Consider the following 20,582-nt stretch of genomic DNA (forward strand, 5'->3'; position numbering starts at 1 on the left):
GGTTCAATTGTTCCGTACTTTTCTTATTACTTTGCATCTAGAATTTGTTATTTTTTGATATCTTTTGTTTGTAAGTATATGTATCATCTTTTTATTTATTTATTATGAATTTTAATATGTCAACAAGAAAATATGAATTTGCATATTAAAAATGCCAAAAATGGAAGAATTGAAACTTTAATACAATCCCAAAAAGGAGCGCTTGATAAATTTTTAGCGAACAATAAAAATTTTAAATAAAAAATTAGGAAAACTTTTGTGGTAGATGAACACAGGGGCAGATCTACCTTATTAGGTAGGGGTGCTACGCCACCCGCTCGCTTTGCTAAAATTTTTACTATTTATGTGAGATATCTGTGAAAAATAGGATATATAAAAGTAGTGGCACCCCAAATACATAAAGTTGACACAGGTGCCAGTGGTTCAACGTCCATTCTGTACTCACGAATGCAAGTTCAATTCTCGGAGCTGCATCTTTGCTTTTTACCTTTTTTCCCTGACTCCTTTCCCAACTTTTTGAGATTTTTCTTTATTCTCAGTTGGCCCCAAGGCCTCACCCTTTTTTTTCTTCGTTTTCTTTTCCTCGTTTCTTCCTTATATTTGCTAATTTCTCTCTTCTTCTTTATTTTTTAAACTTTTGTATATCAATCCTCATTTTGTTTCTATTTTTTATCTTTATGCCTTACCTCATGAGAAACTTTTTGCGATAGGTAATTTGAATTGATTTAGTTAGCATTGAACTTATTTTTATGACACAATATTAATTTATATATTAGAATATAATTTGAACTGTATTTTTTTATTGGCTTTTGAAAAAAAACTTGATTAATAGTTGATTATCATAGGTTGAACATTGAAGGTTTTGCTTTAAAATATTTGTCATATAACTCGACAATTAATATGAAAAAATTAACCCAAGAATAATAAAGGTAAATTAATCTAGTCAAACAAAGAATATATAGTATTAAGTTACTCTTTAAGCAAATTTTTTAATGGGAGGCACTCTTTCATGAATTTTCTTTTTTTTTTTTTTTGCAATTTTTTCAAATATATATATTTAAATTAAGTATAAAAATACTGAATCTAAATCAAACTTATTTCTTTGTGAATGAAAGACCTATTTGAGTTTACCATAAACTAACTGAATCGGCCAATCATTCCTATTCGGTCTTTGTAGCTAGTTGTAGGTATACTTTGTGGTGTACGCATAAATTTTTATGGGTGGTGTCAACATTTGAAGAAGTGAACCAAACAAATTACTATAGTGAACAACAATTCCAATTTTTGTATTTATACTCAATATTTTTATTTTATTTATTAATTATATATACATATCTAGTAAAATAAATCGGTGGAACGGTGTCCCATGACACCGCTTGATGTTATGTATATCTGCCCCTGAATATACTGTATGCATAAAGTAGTGGCACCCGTAACCTCCGAATCCTGGATCCGCCTCTGGATGAACAAATCACTAATATAGTTGAGTTAGACAAACAATGAAATCCAAAGAAGAAGAAGAAATTGGTGAGTCACAGATTTTCTAGAAAATCAAGAAATTCTAAAAGAATTAAATAATAATCCTAGAAAGTGAAAATATATATAATCCTAGTCAAGAAATCGATTATAAATAAATTATTAATAATATTACATCTCAAAAAATTAGAAAAATAAATTTTAAATAAAATATTACTAAATGAGTTTTTTAATATCGAAAAACTTGGGCCGTATTTGTCCCCGTACGCCGTTGGGCCGCCTCTGGTATAACCCCAAAAAATCTAATTTTTTATTATGATATTTGTTCAGAATAAATAGCATATAAAAGATTCCCCACTTGCAAGAATCTCAAAAGTAGCAGACTTTATATTTCCTTCGTCAGTTGGCTCCTCTTATTCTTCTTCTTCACCTTTTTCTGGGGCTAAAGTGCACAACAGAGAGTAACTAACAATGGGAAGAGGAAAGTTTAAGGGAAAGCCAACTGGTCGACGCCAGTTCTCCACTCACGAGGAGATGAGTACGTTTTGTGTATTTACGTTTCTTTCTATGTCAAATTTAGTTTTTAGATTAACTTTTGAGATCTGAAATTTTGTGATTTCTTTCTTTGATTATGCTATTGGAATAATTACCCCATTTTGGTCTCAGTTTTTGTTTTTATTTCTAGCATGAGTGAAAGTTATTTCGTATGAACTGTTTGGTTGGTTACATGTCGATTAGAGATTGAAATTTGTGTAATCAGGACTTTTTGAGTTTTGCTTTGAAATTTTTCGCTGAATTATTTGAAAAAATTGAAGTAATTTAGCTTACTCTAGGTGGAGTTTTAAACTGTTTTGGTTATCAAGATAATTGCTACTCTCTCCATTTCAATTTGTGTTAATGTGAACGTATTACTATTTGGATAGTTGAACAAAACTTTCTTTGACCACGCTTTTTGCAAATACTTTTAAATATTTTGAATTATTAACTATTGTGACTTGACTTATAGCACTTTTTATATAGTTTCTAAATATGTAAATTTTATTTCAAAAAATATAAAAATTCTATGTCCGAATTAACATCGAAAATTAGTCAGTTTGAGCCTCGTATTCCGCAAAGTTTCACACTGAAACGGAGGGAGCACTGTTCTCTATATTCGAAGATGTAGATACTGTAGATTTTAGGTGGATTGTAACTTTCAGCTGTGGATTACTTATTCACAGGGTGGACTTAGTGTACAAGATATGGTTCATCCGAACCTGGTAGCTAGGGTCAGACGCTGTATATGTGTTAAAAAATTCACAAAAATAAGTACAAATAATAGATTTTGAACCTAGTAAATCAAATGGACTTTAGAATTTCAAATTCGAACCCATAAAGTTCAAATCTTGAACCCGCTGATGCTTATTCATGCTGATTGATTGTTGAGAATGGCAAAAGGAAAAAAACAGGTTTGCTCTAAGTAGAAAACTGTGACAAGGAGAGCATAGAGGACAGTTTGACTCTTACTGTCCTAAAGTTCTAAGCTGGAGTGCTGTTGTGCGATTGTTCTATTGTTGGGTGTTTGTATTTCTGAGAGCTAAGTTATAGTCTATGTACTTTTAAAAGATTTATGAGTTTGAGTTTAATGAAATTTTCAGCCTGATTAAAGCATGTGACTATGTGCTCTAACTTATGCTATGTTTGGCCTCCTCCTCTTTTTTTTCTTTTTTTTCTATTCTTTTGGGTGTCTGTCACAGGTTGTGGACTTGTTTTCTCCCCTCCCATCCTCTCCTCGAGGCTATTTCTACTTTGTGTAATCTTACTGGAGAGCTCTCTCTATATGTATTGTCTATATATGAGTAGCAAAAAGTTTAGGATCAGCCAAGCTTTATCTTGGATTTGGTTACTTGCTGTTGGAACTAAGTGCCAAGCATCCATGTGTTTTCTGAAGAAGCCATTTTATATAAATGGCAACATTTTGATGTTGCTTCTGAGCTCAATAATTTGTGTTTGTCGTGCTACGATGATAGGATCAATTGATTTTGGTGCTTCTTTTCGTATTGCAGTTGCAGGTACTTCTGCTCGTCCTCGCACATTTAAGAAGGTATTCTTCTTTAGCTTTTCTCAACTCCTTGTTTTGTATTTCATTACAAGCTTGCCTATGTATATCTAATCAATAGAAATGATGGCATTGGTGAGTCAGCACCCAGAAAATTGTGTTTTTGGTTCAATTGTCAAAAAGCTTTAGTGAGCATGATAGCAATGCCGCTTCAAAATGTTGCTTCTAACTTCAATGATAACCTGGTAAAAGATAGTGTTGCTACACCTTTTAAGTGTCCGAAACCAAGAAACTATGTTGATCGGAAACATAGGTGTTGTCCTATAAACTATGTCACTAACTTAGGTGTTGTCCTATAAACTATGTCAATGCAGTTTTTTTAGTTGTCTCCTTAGATTTTATAGTTTCGTTAAATCAGTATATTTTATCTTGGTTTGTAACTAAAATGTATTCTTTAATGAAGAGAATAATCTGGTATTTGATGGCAGCTAGTGGCTGTTATGATTATCAGTGACTTTTGGCTTACCTTGATGCAATTCGTTTTCTTTAATGAATTTGATTTCCTCAGGTAGAGGCTGAACATGAGGAAGATGAGAGATCTGAGGAGTCTGAAGAAGAATCTGATGGAGAGACAGAAGTCAGTTATCTATGACGCATTCCCTAACAAAAAAGAAAAAAAATCTTTTCTTTAATAATTTGATGTGGTTTTTACTTTATGAGGCTTCGGGAGCTACCTTTAACATTTGCTCTTTGCTTTTGGCTGTTCAAACAGAAGAGGAAAGGTACAGAAGGTATCATTGAGATTGAGAACCCTAATTTGGTCAAACCAAAGAATGTGAAAGCTAAAAATGTTGATGTAAGATAGTGTGATATTTTGTTATCTTTTGATATTGATTGTTTTCCGGACTTGTATTTGAATGGGGATCTTTTGTTTTGCAGATTGAAAAAACAACTGAGCTTTCAAGACGTGAGAGGTTTGTTGAAGCTTATTTTTTTTGTTTTATAGTGTGGTATTATCACAATGAATCTCTCTTTAGTTTTTGTCATTTACTTTTCTGTTCATGTGAAGTTGAAAGAGAAGGCATACTTTGTGCCTCCTACTATCTGTGGCATCAACTACGTTTCACTTGTACTTAAATGATCATTAAGCTAGATGTTCCTACTTTTTGGTTCTTACCTCTCATGGCTGTTGCTTTATATTCTTGATTTCCAGCATTTCATATAACATGGGACTTGAAATGCTGGAAATCAAGAATATAAAGCAACGGCATAGTCTCCCCCGAGCATGTCTTAGCTATTTCGATTCCACCTCATATCCCAGCGATTAATTATATCTTCCATTTTTTAGGTGTGCACTTGTCGACAAGTCACATGCAGTAATAATTACACGTTGTACAATTGTTTTTGAAGTTTGCAGAATGAGTAATTATCAAGAATATGTATCACTTATACACTCATTCTATAAACTTCGAAAATGGTTTTACAAAGTTTAATTGTAAGTGCATGTGACTCGTCGACAAAGTGCACATGTGACAATTAAAGATGGAAGACATATAATTTTAAGTATACTGCATCTCAAAGTTGGCCAAAATAAAACGTAATGAGCTGTCATGTTTTGATTCCTTTTTCTTGGATGATGCATGTTATTTTCGATCCATATAATATTTTACAAATCGAGTATGGTTACTATAATGTTCTATTGAACATAACATAGTTCACTTAATTTGTTAATGAAATTGTACAAAACTTGGATTTTGTTATCTGCATTCTCATATTGGATTCTAACAACTTATAATTGTTACATTCTAGCGCTAATTTTGATTGAATTTATAGTGAATTTTCTCATCATTATTTAGTACATTCGACCGTATGAAATGTATATTGCTATCGATCCTTTTTTTTAATCCATATACATTAAATTATTTAGAGTCGTCATTTTATCCTGTGGATTTCTTAATTTGAACATCGTATATCTGGATAGTGATTTCAAGTTTTCTATGCTCTTTGTGATGTTTGTATCTCGAATTCAAAGAATGCAGAAATGTAGAAATGCTCTTGAATTAGATCCTTCAAAGGATCTATAAACTTGTCCCTTCTTTCACTATTTAGTGTTGTGCTCGTTGAAATTTTATATGTTTCAGTACTTTTTGGCTTCTATATTATTGTTATTTCACATGGTTCTTGCTCACAGAGAAGAGATAGAGAAACAGCAAGCTCATGAAAGGTACATGAGGCTGCAAGAACAAGGGAAAACAGAGCAAGCAAGGAAAGATTTAGGTAATGCCACACATAATACTACTTCTTTCTATTTATTAAGTTTAGAATTGCCCAGATTGGGTTCAGTTCACCTTTTCTTTAAATTGGGTGTTCATTCACTTCACTTGACAATTTTGTAGGTCCATTCATATTTTGTTTTTGATACATTTAATATTCAGATGTCCTAAACCAAGTGTCTAGTGCATGTTATGTTTTATGTTGATAGGATATTCCTAGTATGAGTCTCTGCAGCTTGGTTTACAATGTAGTTCAAGTAATTTGCGAATTTTGAATTAGGTAACTCTGTTCCCGCTTTTCTCATTTTTTCTCCAATGCCTATTTGCTCTACACCCGCAAATTATATACTCACATACACGGTGATGTCCTGGTCAGTTTGGTACTCTGTGACTAACTTACCGAGTAGCTTCCTGTAACTCACAATAGGTAATCTTGTGCATCAAGACTAGAGCAGATGAGCTCAGATGGGACTCCTATACCTCAACCACTCAGCCATCCCCTTCTCCTTGGGATATATAATTTTGCAATATTAGCATAAATGACCATGAAATTTGTATTTTTTTGGAAATTATGAAATGTGATGACAGCTTTAGAAAACTTTTACTACAGACATCAGTAAATTTTCTCTCGCGCACACCAACACACTGCAACAAAAAAAGAACTAGGGGAAAAGGCCCCCAGGGGGCGTATTCTGTGTATAAGTGATTGCATAGGTTGCACTGTTTCAAGGTAAAATTGGACGAGATGAACTAGTTCCGGGAGTGAGATACCTATAACTAGAACTGTCATAAGTAGTTGCTATTGCTCTATATTTATGTAGTTATGCTAGATTAAATTTTATTCCATGATTTTGCAGATCGGTTGGCTCTCATACGACAACAGAGAGCAGAAGCTGCAAAAAAGCGAGAGGAAGAGAAAGCTGGTAATTTCTTGGATGGTTATACCGATCTCTTAAAATTTTCCTTTTCCGTTTCTGCTGCGAGGATTAACATACTATTCGTTGGTGTGCAGCCAAAGAGCAGAAGAAGCTGGAAGCCCGCAAGTAACGATACCAATCAACTATTCCTCAAATACAAAATAGTTCCCTACCACAAGTTCCTCAATATCAAGGCATATTACTGTTTGTTTTTCCTGACACTATTGTCTTGTTTAAAAAGTAAAGAGTTAAGTATTACAATTGAAGCACGAATTTTAGGGCTCTGAATCTGTATACAAATAGTTCAGACTGGCCTTAACATGAAGAATATGGATAAGATTTAATGCTTTTTTGCTGGAAAAAGTTGGTTGAACTAATCAGTGTTTTGTACCCAAGACCTCTTTTTACCTGTTTCTAGTTCCTATTAATGTCCAAAGGGAACGCCTAAGGGAGATGCTCTTATGATGTCGACGTAATTTTTTTATTGACTTTACTAGAAGGGCATTTTTGGTATTTGATACATAGTTAAGTTTGTGTTATATGTCTTGTTCTTAAATTTGACTTCAATGATTATTCCCCTTCTAGTCTCCACTTCAAACACCCTTTGTTTCTTCATCTCATTGTCTAATTTCTAGAACTTTTTTTTGAAAATAACTTAACGGGACCCCCCCCCCCCCCCCCCCCGCGCAAAATTTCTTGTCAAGTCCTAATTCTTCGAATAGAAGTGTGGTTTAATTCTTAGGTTAAATGTACGTTCTAATGTGTGTATATCAGCAAGATTACATTGTGACATATTAGGTGAATCCCACGTCGATAAAATACTAGAGAGAGATATTGAGTATATAAGTAAATAAGCATTAGACCCTAGTGACGCGTTTTAAAGCCGTGGGGGCTAATGCCCAAAGCGGACAATATCATTAGTGGGCTAAGCTGTACATATGATATCAAGATTCACTCCGCGTTCCTGTACATATGATATCAAGATTCACTCCGCGTATAACCTTGAACTATGGTAAGAAAATCTCATTCCGAGAAGTTTAGAAAGAAAAATAAAACCTTTATTTCTGTTTTTGTTGGGTGAAAGAAAATGCAACTTCTAGCAAAATAGACATGCATGCATGATACTTAGTGTTATTTGTAACATTCACTCTATTGCAAGTATTCTGTGGCAACAAGAAAGTTTCCTTAGCTGAAATTCCCTTGATTTACAAATACACATGAAAATATGAAACAAGTAAATTTTTAGCTAATGTACTTCAATCCCCGTTTCCCTCAAAATAATGTACTAGTTCCTTTGGCTAATTAACTTACATTTGCTGAAAATGGGATTTGCTGTGTATATACTTGCATCCCTGATTAAATTCAAGTTGGTCAAATCATCAGCTATTTAGTTGATCAATCCAGAGACGGGCAGTTTCAACTGAATCCATTGTTTTTGGCATATATGAAAAAGAAAGTTTAGAATGTTGGTATATAATAAGATCATACTCATTCTGAACGCTCAGACTCTAGAATCTGAATTTGCCTCTGGATCGATCCTTGTTTAACCAGAACAACATCCACCTTTCTTAACAGCAGATACATCATCTTTACCAATGTTAATAGTTTGTCCTCTGGGCACAGATGTTGGATCATCTCCTATATCAAGAGCTTTTCGACTGACCACTCGATAAATCTGTGTAAGCACTTCTGTGAAAGCATTTTCTACATTCAATGCCTCAAGTGCAGATGTTTCCATGAAAAAGGTATTCTCTCTTTCTGCAAAACCACTTGATTCGCCCGTGGGAACAGCACGAAGATGGCGAAGATCCGCCTTGTTTCCGACGAGCATGACAACGATGTTTTGGTCTGTGTGATCTCTGAGCTCCTTGAGCCATCTTGCTACATTTTCAAATGTTACATGTCGAGTAATATCATAAACCAGTAATGCACCCACTGCTCCTCGATAATATGCACTTGTAATGGCACGGTACCTTTTATGAGGTAGAAAAGATGATTAGAAACAATGATTCAAGGCAATATTATGGAGGAAAAATATCGTAAATATTGCGAAATGAACGATTTTGGAAGGGGAGCCTTGGAGCAACGGTAAAGTTGTCTTTGTATGACCTATAAGTCACGGGATCGAGCAGTGGAAGAAGTCACTAATGCTTGCATTAGGTTAGGCTGTCTACATCATACCCCTTGGGGTGTGGCCCTTCCCTGCACCTTACGTGAACACGAAATACTTTGTGAACCGTGCTACTCTTTATTGCGAAATGGACGATTTGTATGACCATTTTAGCTTAAACGGATAGAGAATAATATACTTTGAATTACTTAATAATATTGTGTCTCAATTATAAACCAGTAAGCACTTGTGATGGAAACAATATTCCAGGCAATATAGGGGAAAATATTGTAAATTGCAAAATCAATGAACTAGAGCAAGTGGGAGAAGAAGGATTCTTTTCCTAGAATTTTTTCATATTCAACCAAAACTTCACTTCTTCTCTACTTTTCCTATTCAAACGGATTTTCATCGAGGGGATTCAAAAAAAATAAAAAAAATACATGAATAAGTTAAAAAAATTCAACATCTAATATATATAGATAACAAATATATTAATGCATGTAGCCATACATTCGTCAATAGATAGAAAGACAAACTTACATGATAAAACCGACTAGGAGATGGGATTTATTAAATGTAGTAACGGATTTAACATCAGGATTTGCGGATACGACATAACGCACTGTTTCACGGCCGAACCTTATATAAGGTTCTACCATGAAACATTGAATTTTGTCTTTATAGAATCTTTTGAGAATCAACTCTCTCAATAAAAAAAAGGAAAGATTCTGAATTGAGAGAGTGAATTCTGAGATGTATATATCTAATTCTATAATATCTATACTTGTTTATGCCCATATGTATACACACAAAGTTCGGCCGTAAAACAGTGCGTTCCGTCGAATCCACATATCCATTGTTAGATCTGCCACTATATTTAAATCTCATTTTTCTCAATTCAGAAACTACAACGTCTAAATTCCATATCCGACACTATTTATATGAATGAAAAGAGAATGGTAAAGGGGAAGGATGTCACCTTTCTTGGCCAGCAGTATCCCAAATCTGAGCTTTGATAATCTTGTCATCGACATGAATGGTACGAGTGGCAAATTCAACGCCAATGGTAGACTTTGATTCTTGGCTAAATTCATTTTTAGTAAAACGAGAAAGCAAGTTTGATTTTCCAACACCAGAATCCCCTATTAACACAACCTTAAATAAGTAATCATAATCTTCATCTGCCCTATATGCCCCCATTTTCCCTTTTCTTTAATCTTTATTTTTGTGGTTAAATTCTTCTACATATGAATGAGAAATTTCACTTTCTCTTTTGAGTTATTTTTTTACCTTTCACCCTCCCTTCTAATTGGCTTTTTTTTCTTTTGGATTATTGTGGATTGAAAGAGAGAGGGAGAAAGAGAGAAAATGGGAGAGAGAGAGAGAGAGAGATTATAATAAAATGAATATTCTTGGATTAATGATTTACCTCAAATAAAATAACAAATCACCTCTCCTTTTGTTTAGGAAAGATGGAGGGTAGGAGTTTTTCAGTTTGGCATAAAATATGATATGTTGTTAAAATTAAGCCTATAAATAATTATAATGAAGATTCAAAAAAGCACAATGCACCTAATGGAGTGACTAATTATTATGGTTCATTTTTTTTCCCAAGAAAAATTGAAGAATGAAAAATGCGACACATGTGTTTTTAGATTTAAACATTGTTTTGGAAAATATTGATAACTTTTTTTAACTAATTAAGTTATTAGTTGGCGTTTTGATAGATTGGTTTCTTACAAATCATTCATTTCCAGCGTAAAATCCGCAAGTTTTGATAAATTTTTTAGTTTTATTATAATTAATTTTCAAAAATTGTGAAATAGATTTCTTTTTGGCGAAATCACACATTAATGAAGTCAATAAACAATTGCTGAGGTAGAATATAAAGCAAGAAAAATTGAAACTTTGAATGAAGAGCAACACAGCATATCAAGTGGATCATAGCTCAATTTAACAAAATGGTAATATTTAATGTGAAATGAGCTTGGTTATGAAATTTAGGTACAAATGCTCGACATTTTGCAGTTTAAATTCATTCTATAAAAAGTTATAACCTTTCTATATATTGAAGGTGCAACGGTGCGTATACACCTTTTTGGAAAAGAAAACAAGTGTTTTGCCCGGGGACACACTATTACTTCATTTCTCTCAAATTATCTGTTGTGATTTCTAAAAATAATTGTTTCAAATTATTTGTGTTACACCCTGTGCATCCCAAGGTGACATATAATGAATATGAAACTTGTTAATCATGATTTAAATGATTTTAAAGTCATAATATGACCATATATGATGTTTGGATAGAAAATATAAAGTTTGGGAAAAATCGGATTTAAGTTGCGGACAAACCGACTAAGGATTTGTCTTATAACAAGGCTTTTTGAGAAATAAATTTTATGTATTATATGAGGTCATTTTGGGACATATTATATACCAAATTGAAGGTCTTGGAATGTAATTTTTAATGCTCTTAACCGTTCGTTCATACGACATCCGGATAAAAAGATATAAGCATCGGAAGATAGGCGAATGAGAGGGTGCCAAGCTAGCACCTCTTTGACTTTTCAAAAGTTGATATATATATCTTAACTCGTCTATGATCACACCTAATTTTTGATCACACCCCAAATTCTATTCTATTTTAGTATAAATATTTCTTTTAGGTCTAATCTTGATATTTTAAATTTTATCTCATTTTTCATTGGTTTTATTGGAGAAAAATTAAAAAGCTACAAAAACAAATTGCATATTCTTAGAGTATATATTTTGTTCCTATATTTAAATAGAAGAAAAACATTTTTTTTAATTAAAAACTTAATAAGTAGACTAGTAACTTTTAATTTATTTTTAGTGTCATTTAAATCATAGTCCAAGTATATATTTGTATTGGTCTAAAATAGATAATTATATTCTTATCTTTATATTTTCTATTATTTCTCTTAACAAAAAAAGAAAAGAAATGGAGAATAAAAGATCCTAATTTAATCACTAATCCATTAATCTCTAACCTCCCAAACATCCCACCAGCCTCACGTCCCTCACCCTCACACTCCCTAACTTTCATATCTCTCACCCCACGCACAGCATCACATGCACACGATCTCACCAACATCTATATATATAAATGCATAATCTCCTTTCATGGGGAGGGGGTCCAATATTTTAAGGAGGAGAACGAATAAAAAAAAAGGGAAGAAAAGAAGAGGAGCTAGCAGCATGGCAACTCTTTCATCTTCACAAATAAAAAATAAAAGCTTGTCTCCTCTTCTCATATACACTGGGGGAGCTCCATCATCTTCTTTGTTTCGCCGCTAACTCCATCATTTCACCTTTTCTTTTTTTATCATCATCTCACCATTAGAACCAGCTCTCCCCCACCATAAAAACCTGCTGAAATCAGCCTCAAAACAGTCCCAAACCCAGACATTAGAGCCACCCAAATTCAGCTACTATTCACGTCAAAATACAGCCAAAATAGCCCCGAAACACAGCAAAATCAGCTGCAAAAACCATTAAAAAAACTGCAGAAAAATTGATTCTTTTGGTAGTTTAGTCCGGGGTAAAAACAGTCGAGTCGAGGTTCGAAGTTCGTTGAGGTCTTCATACACGGTTCACAATTTTCAAATAATTTATTGCTGTACATTTGAACTTCTCTTGTTAATATATTGAAAAGCTTATTCAAAGATTCATCTTTTATCCTCTTATCTAATTTTACTTAAATATTGCTATGGCATTTTATATTTGAATATTGTTACATGATTATCTGAAATTCATGAGTTCAGTTCTACTGACTTAGTTCGTAGTATCTCTCTTAGTTACTTTAATTAGTTTATCTATTTTGGTGATGTATGTGGCCTGTGTTCTTGAATGAATGCATTAAATTGTTAGATGGATTAAGTTGGCAAATTAGTGGTTCGTGTTAGAATGTTTAATGAGCTTATGGAATTTAATTTTTCAACAATAAGGATTGGTTCTGGCCCTTTTAAATAACTTTGAGTCCCAATAAGTCTGAATTTCTGCAAAGCCCAGTGTTAATGAATTAAGTAAATAACAGAACTTCTCCAACATCTTAATGATCTAATGGACTAGCTAAGGGAATCTTAATAAGTTTAATTTTTCCTACAATCCCTCCATAATCCGTGACACTGCAGTAATTTCAAACTTAGGAAATGAATAATAAACATAGTGTGCTTTAGGCACACTTTTGATTAACTATGTATACGTTCGCGTGGCATAATTTTGATTTCCAAAATTAAAAACGAAGTATGCGTTTGCGCGACTTTGGGCAAAATAATCTTAATAAAATAAGGTGTTATTAGTTGTGTACACGTACGCGTGACATGATTCTTGACGCGCCAAATGAAATGAGTACACGTACGCATGACTCGTTTTAAGATAATTTCATAATTATTAATAATCAAGCAATTTAAAAGCGGTAAAAGGTAAAACGCACATAGGTTCTAAAACGCGTAATAAATAATTAATTAAGCCAGGTATGATTAAAAGAGACCGTGCTAAAATCACAGAATCCAGGAGTGCCTTACACCTTCTCCCGGGTTAACAGAATTCCTTACCCGGTCTTATATTTTTGCGGACCGTAATCCGAAGTCAAAACTTTCTCGATTTGGGATTTAAAATAAACCGGTGACTTGGGACATCAGAAATCATCCCAAGTGGCGACTCTGAATCTAATAAATAATCTCATTTCGATTAATGTCATTTAAATTGGAAAAACTCCTTTGGCACCATTCCCCCGGAAAAAAGAAGGTGTGACAGCACTGACGACTCTGCTGGGGAACAGAACCCAGAATCTCTAGTTCAGGGTTCAGAATTCGAGCTTGTAATGTGATATATACTTGGCTTTATTGATTTGATATTTTTACTGTATTTTTGGGCCTAATGTGCTAATTACCGCTTTGATATTATTTGAACTGTATTAAATTGTCTTCTTACGCCTCCCTTCTGAGTCTTCTGAATTTCTGGTGCACACGTGCGCGTGGCCCACTTTTCTGTTAGAAGTCATACCAATTAGAACGAGGCTGGGTCAGTAACTAGGTCGGGTAGACTTTTGTGCTCCCGGTACATTGCTCCCACCTCGGCTCGAGTTGTCCGGTTGGGCAAGCCAGGTCTAAAACACTCCTCAGGATTTAAATCTAGAATAACATAGTCTCATGCCAGATCCCTATTAGGAACGTTTGTTTGCATCATGTGCATTTGACTTTGGGGACTCAACACAGGGGTTGGGTCTGTCTAGGACAGGTGTACCTGAGAATTACATGACCATCATGACGCATCTTATGTGCTACTCGTGCATTATGTTTGATTTGGTTTGTGCATGTTTACGGGTTTTTGAAAATAAAATAAAAATAAAAAAAATATTAAGAAAAACAAGGAGGAAGAAAATAAAAGAGTGAAATTTAGCCGGTTCTCATAAAATCTCTCTTTTTAAAAATCAAGCCGTGTCAAAATTTTATTCAAAAGATGTTGAAAAATAGACTAAGATTTTGAAATATTCCCCGCTTCTGACCGAACTACGCTGGTCTGATTCTCACCGAATGTGAGATACGTAGGCAAACCTCATCGGTTCCGGCCCCCATTTTCAAAAAATCCAAAAATATTTTCCCTTTCCTTAATTCTTTCCTTAGAAAATTCCAAAAAAAATCATTAAATCCAATTATATTTTCCTTTTTTTCCAAAGTCTTTCATTCGAAAAAAAAAAAATTTGCAAATCAAAATCCAAAAATATTTTTTTTCCTTCTTTAGAAATCTTTCTTCCAAAAATTCAAAGAAAGATCAACCAAAATCCAAAAAAAAATATATTTTCTTTCTCCTTTAAGAAGTCTTCTTTTCAAAAATTCCCAAAGAAAAAATAAGAGCTAGCTTATGTACTTTGTTTTCGGTATTCCCGAACTATGCAAGATCTGATTCATGCGGCGTCATGATACGTAGGCAATCCCCATCGGATTCGATCATTGCCATCAAATAAACTGAGTGAAAAAGAAGAAGAAAGGAGTGACAAAAATAACAAAGAAAAACAAAGAGCGAAAAACAACAATAACAAAAAAAAAAGCAAGAGTGAAAAAATACAAAAAAAGAACTCTTTGTCCAATTTGAAAAAGAAAACTGCGGAAACTTTTCGGGAATGCTGTCAAATGGCGCAAGCAAGACTCCAAGGTAAAGCATACAATAAATGAAGCAGAAATGGTTACGGTCTTCCTACAGGCCCAAGAGGCGGACTACTTCCAGAACATGATGTCCGTTATGGGTAATTCATTCACCGAGGCTATCAAAATTGGAGAGATGGTCGAAAGTGGTTTAAAAATGGCCAAATCTTGAGTCATGTTGCCATTAAGGCCACATCACAGACCGTTGAGAATGGTTCGGGGAGTTTGATGAACAGAAACAGGAGGGAAGAGGGAGCCATGATGGCTTTGCGCTCGAAGGGGGCCCGCAGGTCATTCAACCAATCATATATGCTTCCTAAGGTCCCACAACAATATTATCCCTATCAAGATGTTGTTTATGCTGTGGAACTGCCTCTCTATGCGATGATAAACGCGCAACCTTACACGCGGCCACGACATTATACACAAAACCGAGCTCCACCTCCCAGAAATGTCCGTCCCTACCAAGCTCCATATAATCCCCAACCAAATGTTCTCCAATACAATCCTCGCCCAAGAGAGTTCCTCAGAAGGAATCAGTTCATTCTTATAGGTGAATCATATTCAAGTTTGTTTCAAAAGCTAATCGGGCTAGGTCTGTTGCAGCCAGTAGCCCTGAACCAGCCAAATCCTGAGTTCCCCTCGTACCAAGCTAATGCTAGATGTGAATACCACTCTATAGCCGTTGGATATGATACAAAGGGCTGTTGGACCCTCAAAAGAGCAATTGAAGAATTTGATCCGGCTCTGAAAGCCATTGTAACCATTGCCGCAATAGAAAAGAAACCTAAAAATGGACGCCAAACCTGAAACTGTCCCTATCAGACGGGAATCTGGGTAGCCGGTCTTACTATCTTTTCTACATTTCGGGTTATTTCAGGGTGTTATCCGAATTCTTTTACTTTACTGTCTTACTTTCTGATGTAAACCCTTATATTTTTTTTACATATAAAATTCAAATAAATGAAATCAATGTTTCATCATCTATGAATGCCTTTTTTATTAATTTTTTCACCTTTCTTATTCTCTTTTCAGTTTTGTTAATGCAGATTTTAATAACATGACATGCTTGCGAACTTTATGCCCAGATCCTAAAATGATGTCAGACCTTGAAATAATGAATCAAGAAGTAGAATGTGCCGAAGATAAGGCTTGTAAGAAAGTAAACAAAGAAGGGAAAACAAGCCTAAACCAAGTCCAAATGAAAATCGCCCTTACTTGATTGGTTTATGGCACTGTAGCCATGGTAACATTAGAAGTTGAAATTTCTTCTCTTCGGATCATTGTTGAAACCTAGTTCGAGGATGAAGATTGAGTCAAGACCCGATTGAAGAAAATGACTTTGGTTGATGAAAAGCGATTGACTGCAGTTTGCCACAGGCAGTTGTACCAACAAAGAATAGCCCGTGCCTACAACAAGAAAGTGCGGCCCAAGAAATTTGAAGTAGGGCAACTCGTTCTGAGGCGTATTCTTCCGCATGAGGAAGCTAAAGGAAAATTTGCCCCGAATTGGAAAGTACATACATTGTAACAAGAGTGCTGCCAAAAGGGAGTACTGTATTTGGGAGACATTGAAGGAAATGTTCCCGATACAAATGTCAATGCAGACGCGGTCAAAATGTACTATGTTTGACCCTTTACGCAGCTTTAATGCTCTCTGATTGGGATGACGAAGGCTTTCATTCTCACTACCCAAATACTATTAACCCTTTGCTAACCCTTTGAGCCAGATACGTTTTCCTTGGCCACCCTCTTTGGTACCTTGTATGTAATGAGAAAGAAAAAGAAAAAAAAATAAAAGAAAAAATAATAATAAAAAAAAGAACAAAAAAAAAGAGAAAGAAGAAAAAACGGAAAAAAAAGAAAAGAAGCAAAAGAAAACAAAACAGAAGAAAAACAAAACAAAAATAAAAACAAGTTCAAGTTAATTGAACTACGTTCGACCTGATTCCGAAAGGATACGTATGCAGCCTCAATCTGGGGTTCGGTCACACCAAAATAAAAATCCATATTTTTCCAGTATTCAAAGAAACTGGGGCAAGATTTTATTTTATTTTCGATGGTTGTTCCATCAAAATAGTTCCAAAAGTTGTAATTCAGTTGAATAGTTCTTTTTACCTTTCCCTGCTAAAAACTTTTGATCAACTTTCGAGAATGCTAAGTTAGTATGCTACGGGTAATGCCTCAGCCATTGAAGAGAGAAAAAATAAATGAGAGAGTCTTATTAGTGAAAACCTTCACGGGCACTATAAGGCAATAGTGAGTTGAGAGAAAGGCAAATGAGAGAGGTCAATTGGTGTAAACCCACAAAGGGCATCATTGATCGATTTAAGGCTTCGTACATCCCGACACAAGCATGGTCAAGGCAAAGAACTTAGTTTCAAAGTTAAGTTTACAATAGATTTTGAGAATTAGACGGTTCAAATGGATCGGGCATCCAGTCCAAAGTGCATGTCATGTTTATTGAAGTCAGCATATTTCCTCCAGATAAGTCCTTTCTTATTCTTTCCTCTGAAAGGGACACTTCTTGATTAATTTGTAATACCTATTAGTTCACCTTCTTATTTTCTTTTGCATTACTCTTTTGATCTCTTTCAGTCTAATTTTGTCAAAGCAAAGCAAAGAAAAGGCCGCAAAACTGGTTACAGTTTCCCCGTTATATATAAAGCAAAGATTACTGGGCATAAATCGTATGGGCAAAGGCATAAAGCCATCTGTGATTTTTCCTGACGAACAAAAGGCTTGAAGGACTGAACAATGCTTCAAGGTTCAACAAAAGTTACTCAGTTAAAAGTTGTTTTGGGAGCAAGGTTGTTTGCATCATAAACACAAGTGGTGATAGGCGCAAAATAGTCTGGTTTTGATGTTGAGAAAGAAGATCTCCAGAAAGTAAAGACAGAATCTCCCGGCGATTTGTACAACCATCGACAGAGTCAACTTTTCTAACAAGTGTAATAGACTCGAGGTCAAGTCACCCAAGAAATCAAGGCCACAAACTGACCACCATTTTAAAACTAACGATTTTTTCTTTGTTCAGAACAGGAACATAACAATTTTAGGAAACAGTCCATGAAACGACAAACACCACCAAGTGAAGTTCTCAAATACTTGATTTCCTTCCAATATACATGTAATCATGTTATTTTTAGTTTCATTATAGGGAATCAATACCCTATCTTCACCTCAGGGTACTACATCCCCTGGTTGCATTTCTTATTGCTATCATAGGGTACGGCATTCCCTAGTAGCATCTCAAAACGCCATGAGCCTCAACTTTCTGCTAACATAGGGTACGACATTCCCTAGTAGCATCCCAGAGTGCCAAGAGCCTCACCTTATTGCCAATACAGGGTACTACATCCCCTGGCTGCCTTACTTTCTACCAACATAGGGTACGACATTCCCTAGTAGCATCCCAGAGTGCCACGAGCCTCATTTTTATTGCCAACATAGGGTACGACATTCCCTAGTAGTATCTCAGAATGCCATGAGCCTCAAATTTCTGCCAACATAGGGTACGACATTCCCTAGTAGCATCCCAGAGTGCCAAGAGCCTCACCTTATTGCCAATACAGGGTACTACATCCCCTGACTGCCTTACCTTCTGCCAACATAGGGTATGGCATTCCCTAGTAGCATCCCAGAGTGCCACGAGCCTCATTTTTATTGCCAACATAGGGTACGACATTCCCTAGTAGCATTTGAGAACGCCATGAGCCTCATCTTATTTCCAACACAGGGTACTACATCCCCTGTCTGCATTACTTTATGCCAACATAGGGTACGACATTCCGTAGTAGCATCCCAGAGTGCCAAGAGCCTCACCTTATTGCCAATACAGGGTGCTACATCCCCTGGCTGCCTTACTTTCTGCCAACATAGGGTACGACATTCCCTAGTAGCATCTCAGAGTGCCACGAGCCTCATCTTATTGTCAACATAGGGTACTACATCCCCTGGTTGCCTTTCTTTGTGTTAACATAGGGTACGACATTCCATATTATTAAAAAAAGAGAGGAATAAACTCGTGTCTTTTTCAATCCTTTATTGTGCAATAGCAAAGATAGTTTTATATATTTTCAATAACTCACAAAAATTTCCTAGTGCAAACTGGGGCAGAAAAGTTTTGTTTATTTGTGATGACTTGTAGGTTTTTCTACAAAGCACAGATTAGATGTGCAAAAATAAGATTCCATCTCTTGCCAGAGAAAGTGGAGCATTTGATCTCAATACCAGCCACAACCAGCTTTGGCATAATGCATGCAGAGACATAGGGTCTCAAGATCCATCTTCTCATCAGCTGATCAAGAAACAAGCCTATGAGAATATTTCATAGTCTATTACACCGAGAGCTTCAAGTTTCAGTTTAAAGTCAATGGGGAAGCAAGTCAAGAATCAAGATAAGATTCCAGATGGCATTTAGATAGGAATTTTGTAACTTTTAGATTTCAAGAGTATGTAATTTTCTTTTCATTTTGATGTAATAGTAGGAACCGCGGATCGGAACCTCGACGGAACTTCACTCGACTCCCCCTCTAAGCATACTCCATCACACTTCTTCCACTTGAACTACACGTGACCTGATTCCCTTATAACCCGGGATATGTAGGCTGCCTAAAATCAAGGTTCGGTCACATACCTTTCTTTTATATTATTTTTTATTTTAAATAATAGTGAGGTCAAAAATCAGTAACCTTGTTTATTTTCTTTGCCTGAAAACTCTTTATGTTTCCAAGCAAAGAGGGGCATGCTGTGAATACCTAATTTTTGACTACACCCCAAATTCTATTCTATTTTAGTGTAAATATTTCTTTTAGGTCTAATCTTGATATTTTAAATTTTATCTCATTTTTCATTGGTTTTATTGGAGAAAAATTAAAAAGCTACAAAAACAAATTGCATATTCTTAGAGTATATATTTTGTTCCTATATTTAAATAGAAGAAAAACATTTTTTTTAATTAAAAACTTAATAAGTAGACTAGTAACGTTTAATTTATTTTTAGTGTCATTTAAATAATAGTCCAAGTATATATTTGTATTGGTCTAAAATAGATAATTATATTCTTATCTTTATATTTTCTATTATTTCTCTTAACAAAAAAGGAAAAGATATGGAGAATAAAAGATCCTAATTTAATCACTAATCCATCAATCTCTAACCTCTCAAACATCCCACCAGCCACACGTCCCTCAACCTCACACTCCCTAACTTTCACATCTCTCACCCCACGCACAACATCACATGCACACGATCTCACCAACATCCATATATATAAATGCATAATCTCCTTTCATGAGGAGGGGGTCCAATATTTTAAGGAGGAGAACGAATAAAAAAAAAAGGGAAGAAAAGAAGAGGAGCTAGCAGCACGGCAACTCTTTCATCTTCACAAATAAAAAATAAAAGCTTGTCTCCTCTTCTCATATACACTGGGGGAGCTCCATCATCTTCTTTGTTTCGCCGCTAACTCCATCGTTTCAGCTTTTCTTTTTTTATCATCATCTCGCCATTAGAACCAGCTCTCCCCCACCACAAAAACCTGCTGAAATCAGCTTCAAAACAGTCCCAAACTCAGACATTAGAGCCACCCAAAAT

General features: G+C 35.0%; 2 protein-coding genes across 2 annotated transcripts; one reads left to right on the top strand and one right to left on the bottom strand.

Annotated features, from left to right (window-relative positions):
- The first annotated feature begins 1,837 nt into the window (after window positions 1-1,837).
- Window positions 1,838-7,099, top strand: LOC104087363 (uncharacterized). The gene is made up of 8 exons (XM_009591798.4): window positions 1,838-2,014; window positions 3,522-3,559; window positions 4,083-4,151; window positions 4,287-4,370; window positions 4,454-4,488; window positions 5,706-5,791; window positions 6,645-6,710; window positions 6,800-7,099. The coding sequence occupies exons 1-8, from the start codon at window positions 1,948-1,950 to the stop codon at window positions 6,832-6,834; spliced, it is 480 nt and encodes a 159-aa protein (XP_009590093.1). The 5' UTR covers window positions 1,838-1,947; the 3' UTR covers window positions 6,835-7,099.
- A 736-nt stretch (window positions 7,100-7,835) lies between these two features.
- Window positions 7,836-10,217, bottom strand: LOC104087362 (ras-related protein RABA1f-like). The gene is made up of 2 exons (XM_009591797.3): window positions 9,797-10,217; window positions 7,836-8,677 (listed from the first exon to the last, which is right to left on the bottom strand). Exons 1-2 carry the CDS (start codon window positions 10,015-10,017, stop codon window positions 8,248-8,250), a joined length of 651 nt encoding a protein of 216 aa, XP_009590092.1. The 5' UTR covers window positions 10,018-10,217; the 3' UTR covers window positions 7,836-8,247.
- Between the last annotated feature and the right edge of the window lie 10,365 nt (window positions 10,218-20,582).

This window comes from Nicotiana tomentosiformis, chromosome 9 (assembly GCF_000390325.3).
Source record: "Nicotiana tomentosiformis chromosome 9, ASM39032v3, whole genome shotgun sequence".
Taxonomy (NCBI): Eukaryota; Viridiplantae; Streptophyta; class Magnoliopsida; order Solanales; family Solanaceae; genus Nicotiana; species Nicotiana tomentosiformis.

Coding starts and splice junctions, on each gene's coding strand:
- LOC104087362 (XM_009591797.3), bottom strand. CDS start 10,017: ATGGGGGCATATAGGGCAGATGAAGATTATGATTACTTATTTAAGGTT. Junction 8,678..9,796: donor GATACTGCTGGCCAAGAAAG/GTGACATCCTTC, acceptor ACCTCATAAAAG/GTACCGTGCCATTACAAGTG.
- LOC104087363 (XM_009591798.4), top strand. CDS start 1,948: ATGGGAAGAGGAAAGTTTAAGGGAAAGCCAACTGGTCGACGCCAGTTC. Junction 4,152..4,286: donor AATCTGATGGAGAGACAGAA/GTCAGTTATCTA, acceptor CTGTTCAAACAG/AAGAGGAAAGGTACAGAAGG. Junction 6,711..6,799: donor GCGAGAGGAAGAGAAAGCTG/GTAATTTCTTGG, acceptor GTTGGTGTGCAG/CCAAAGAGCAGAAGAAGCTG.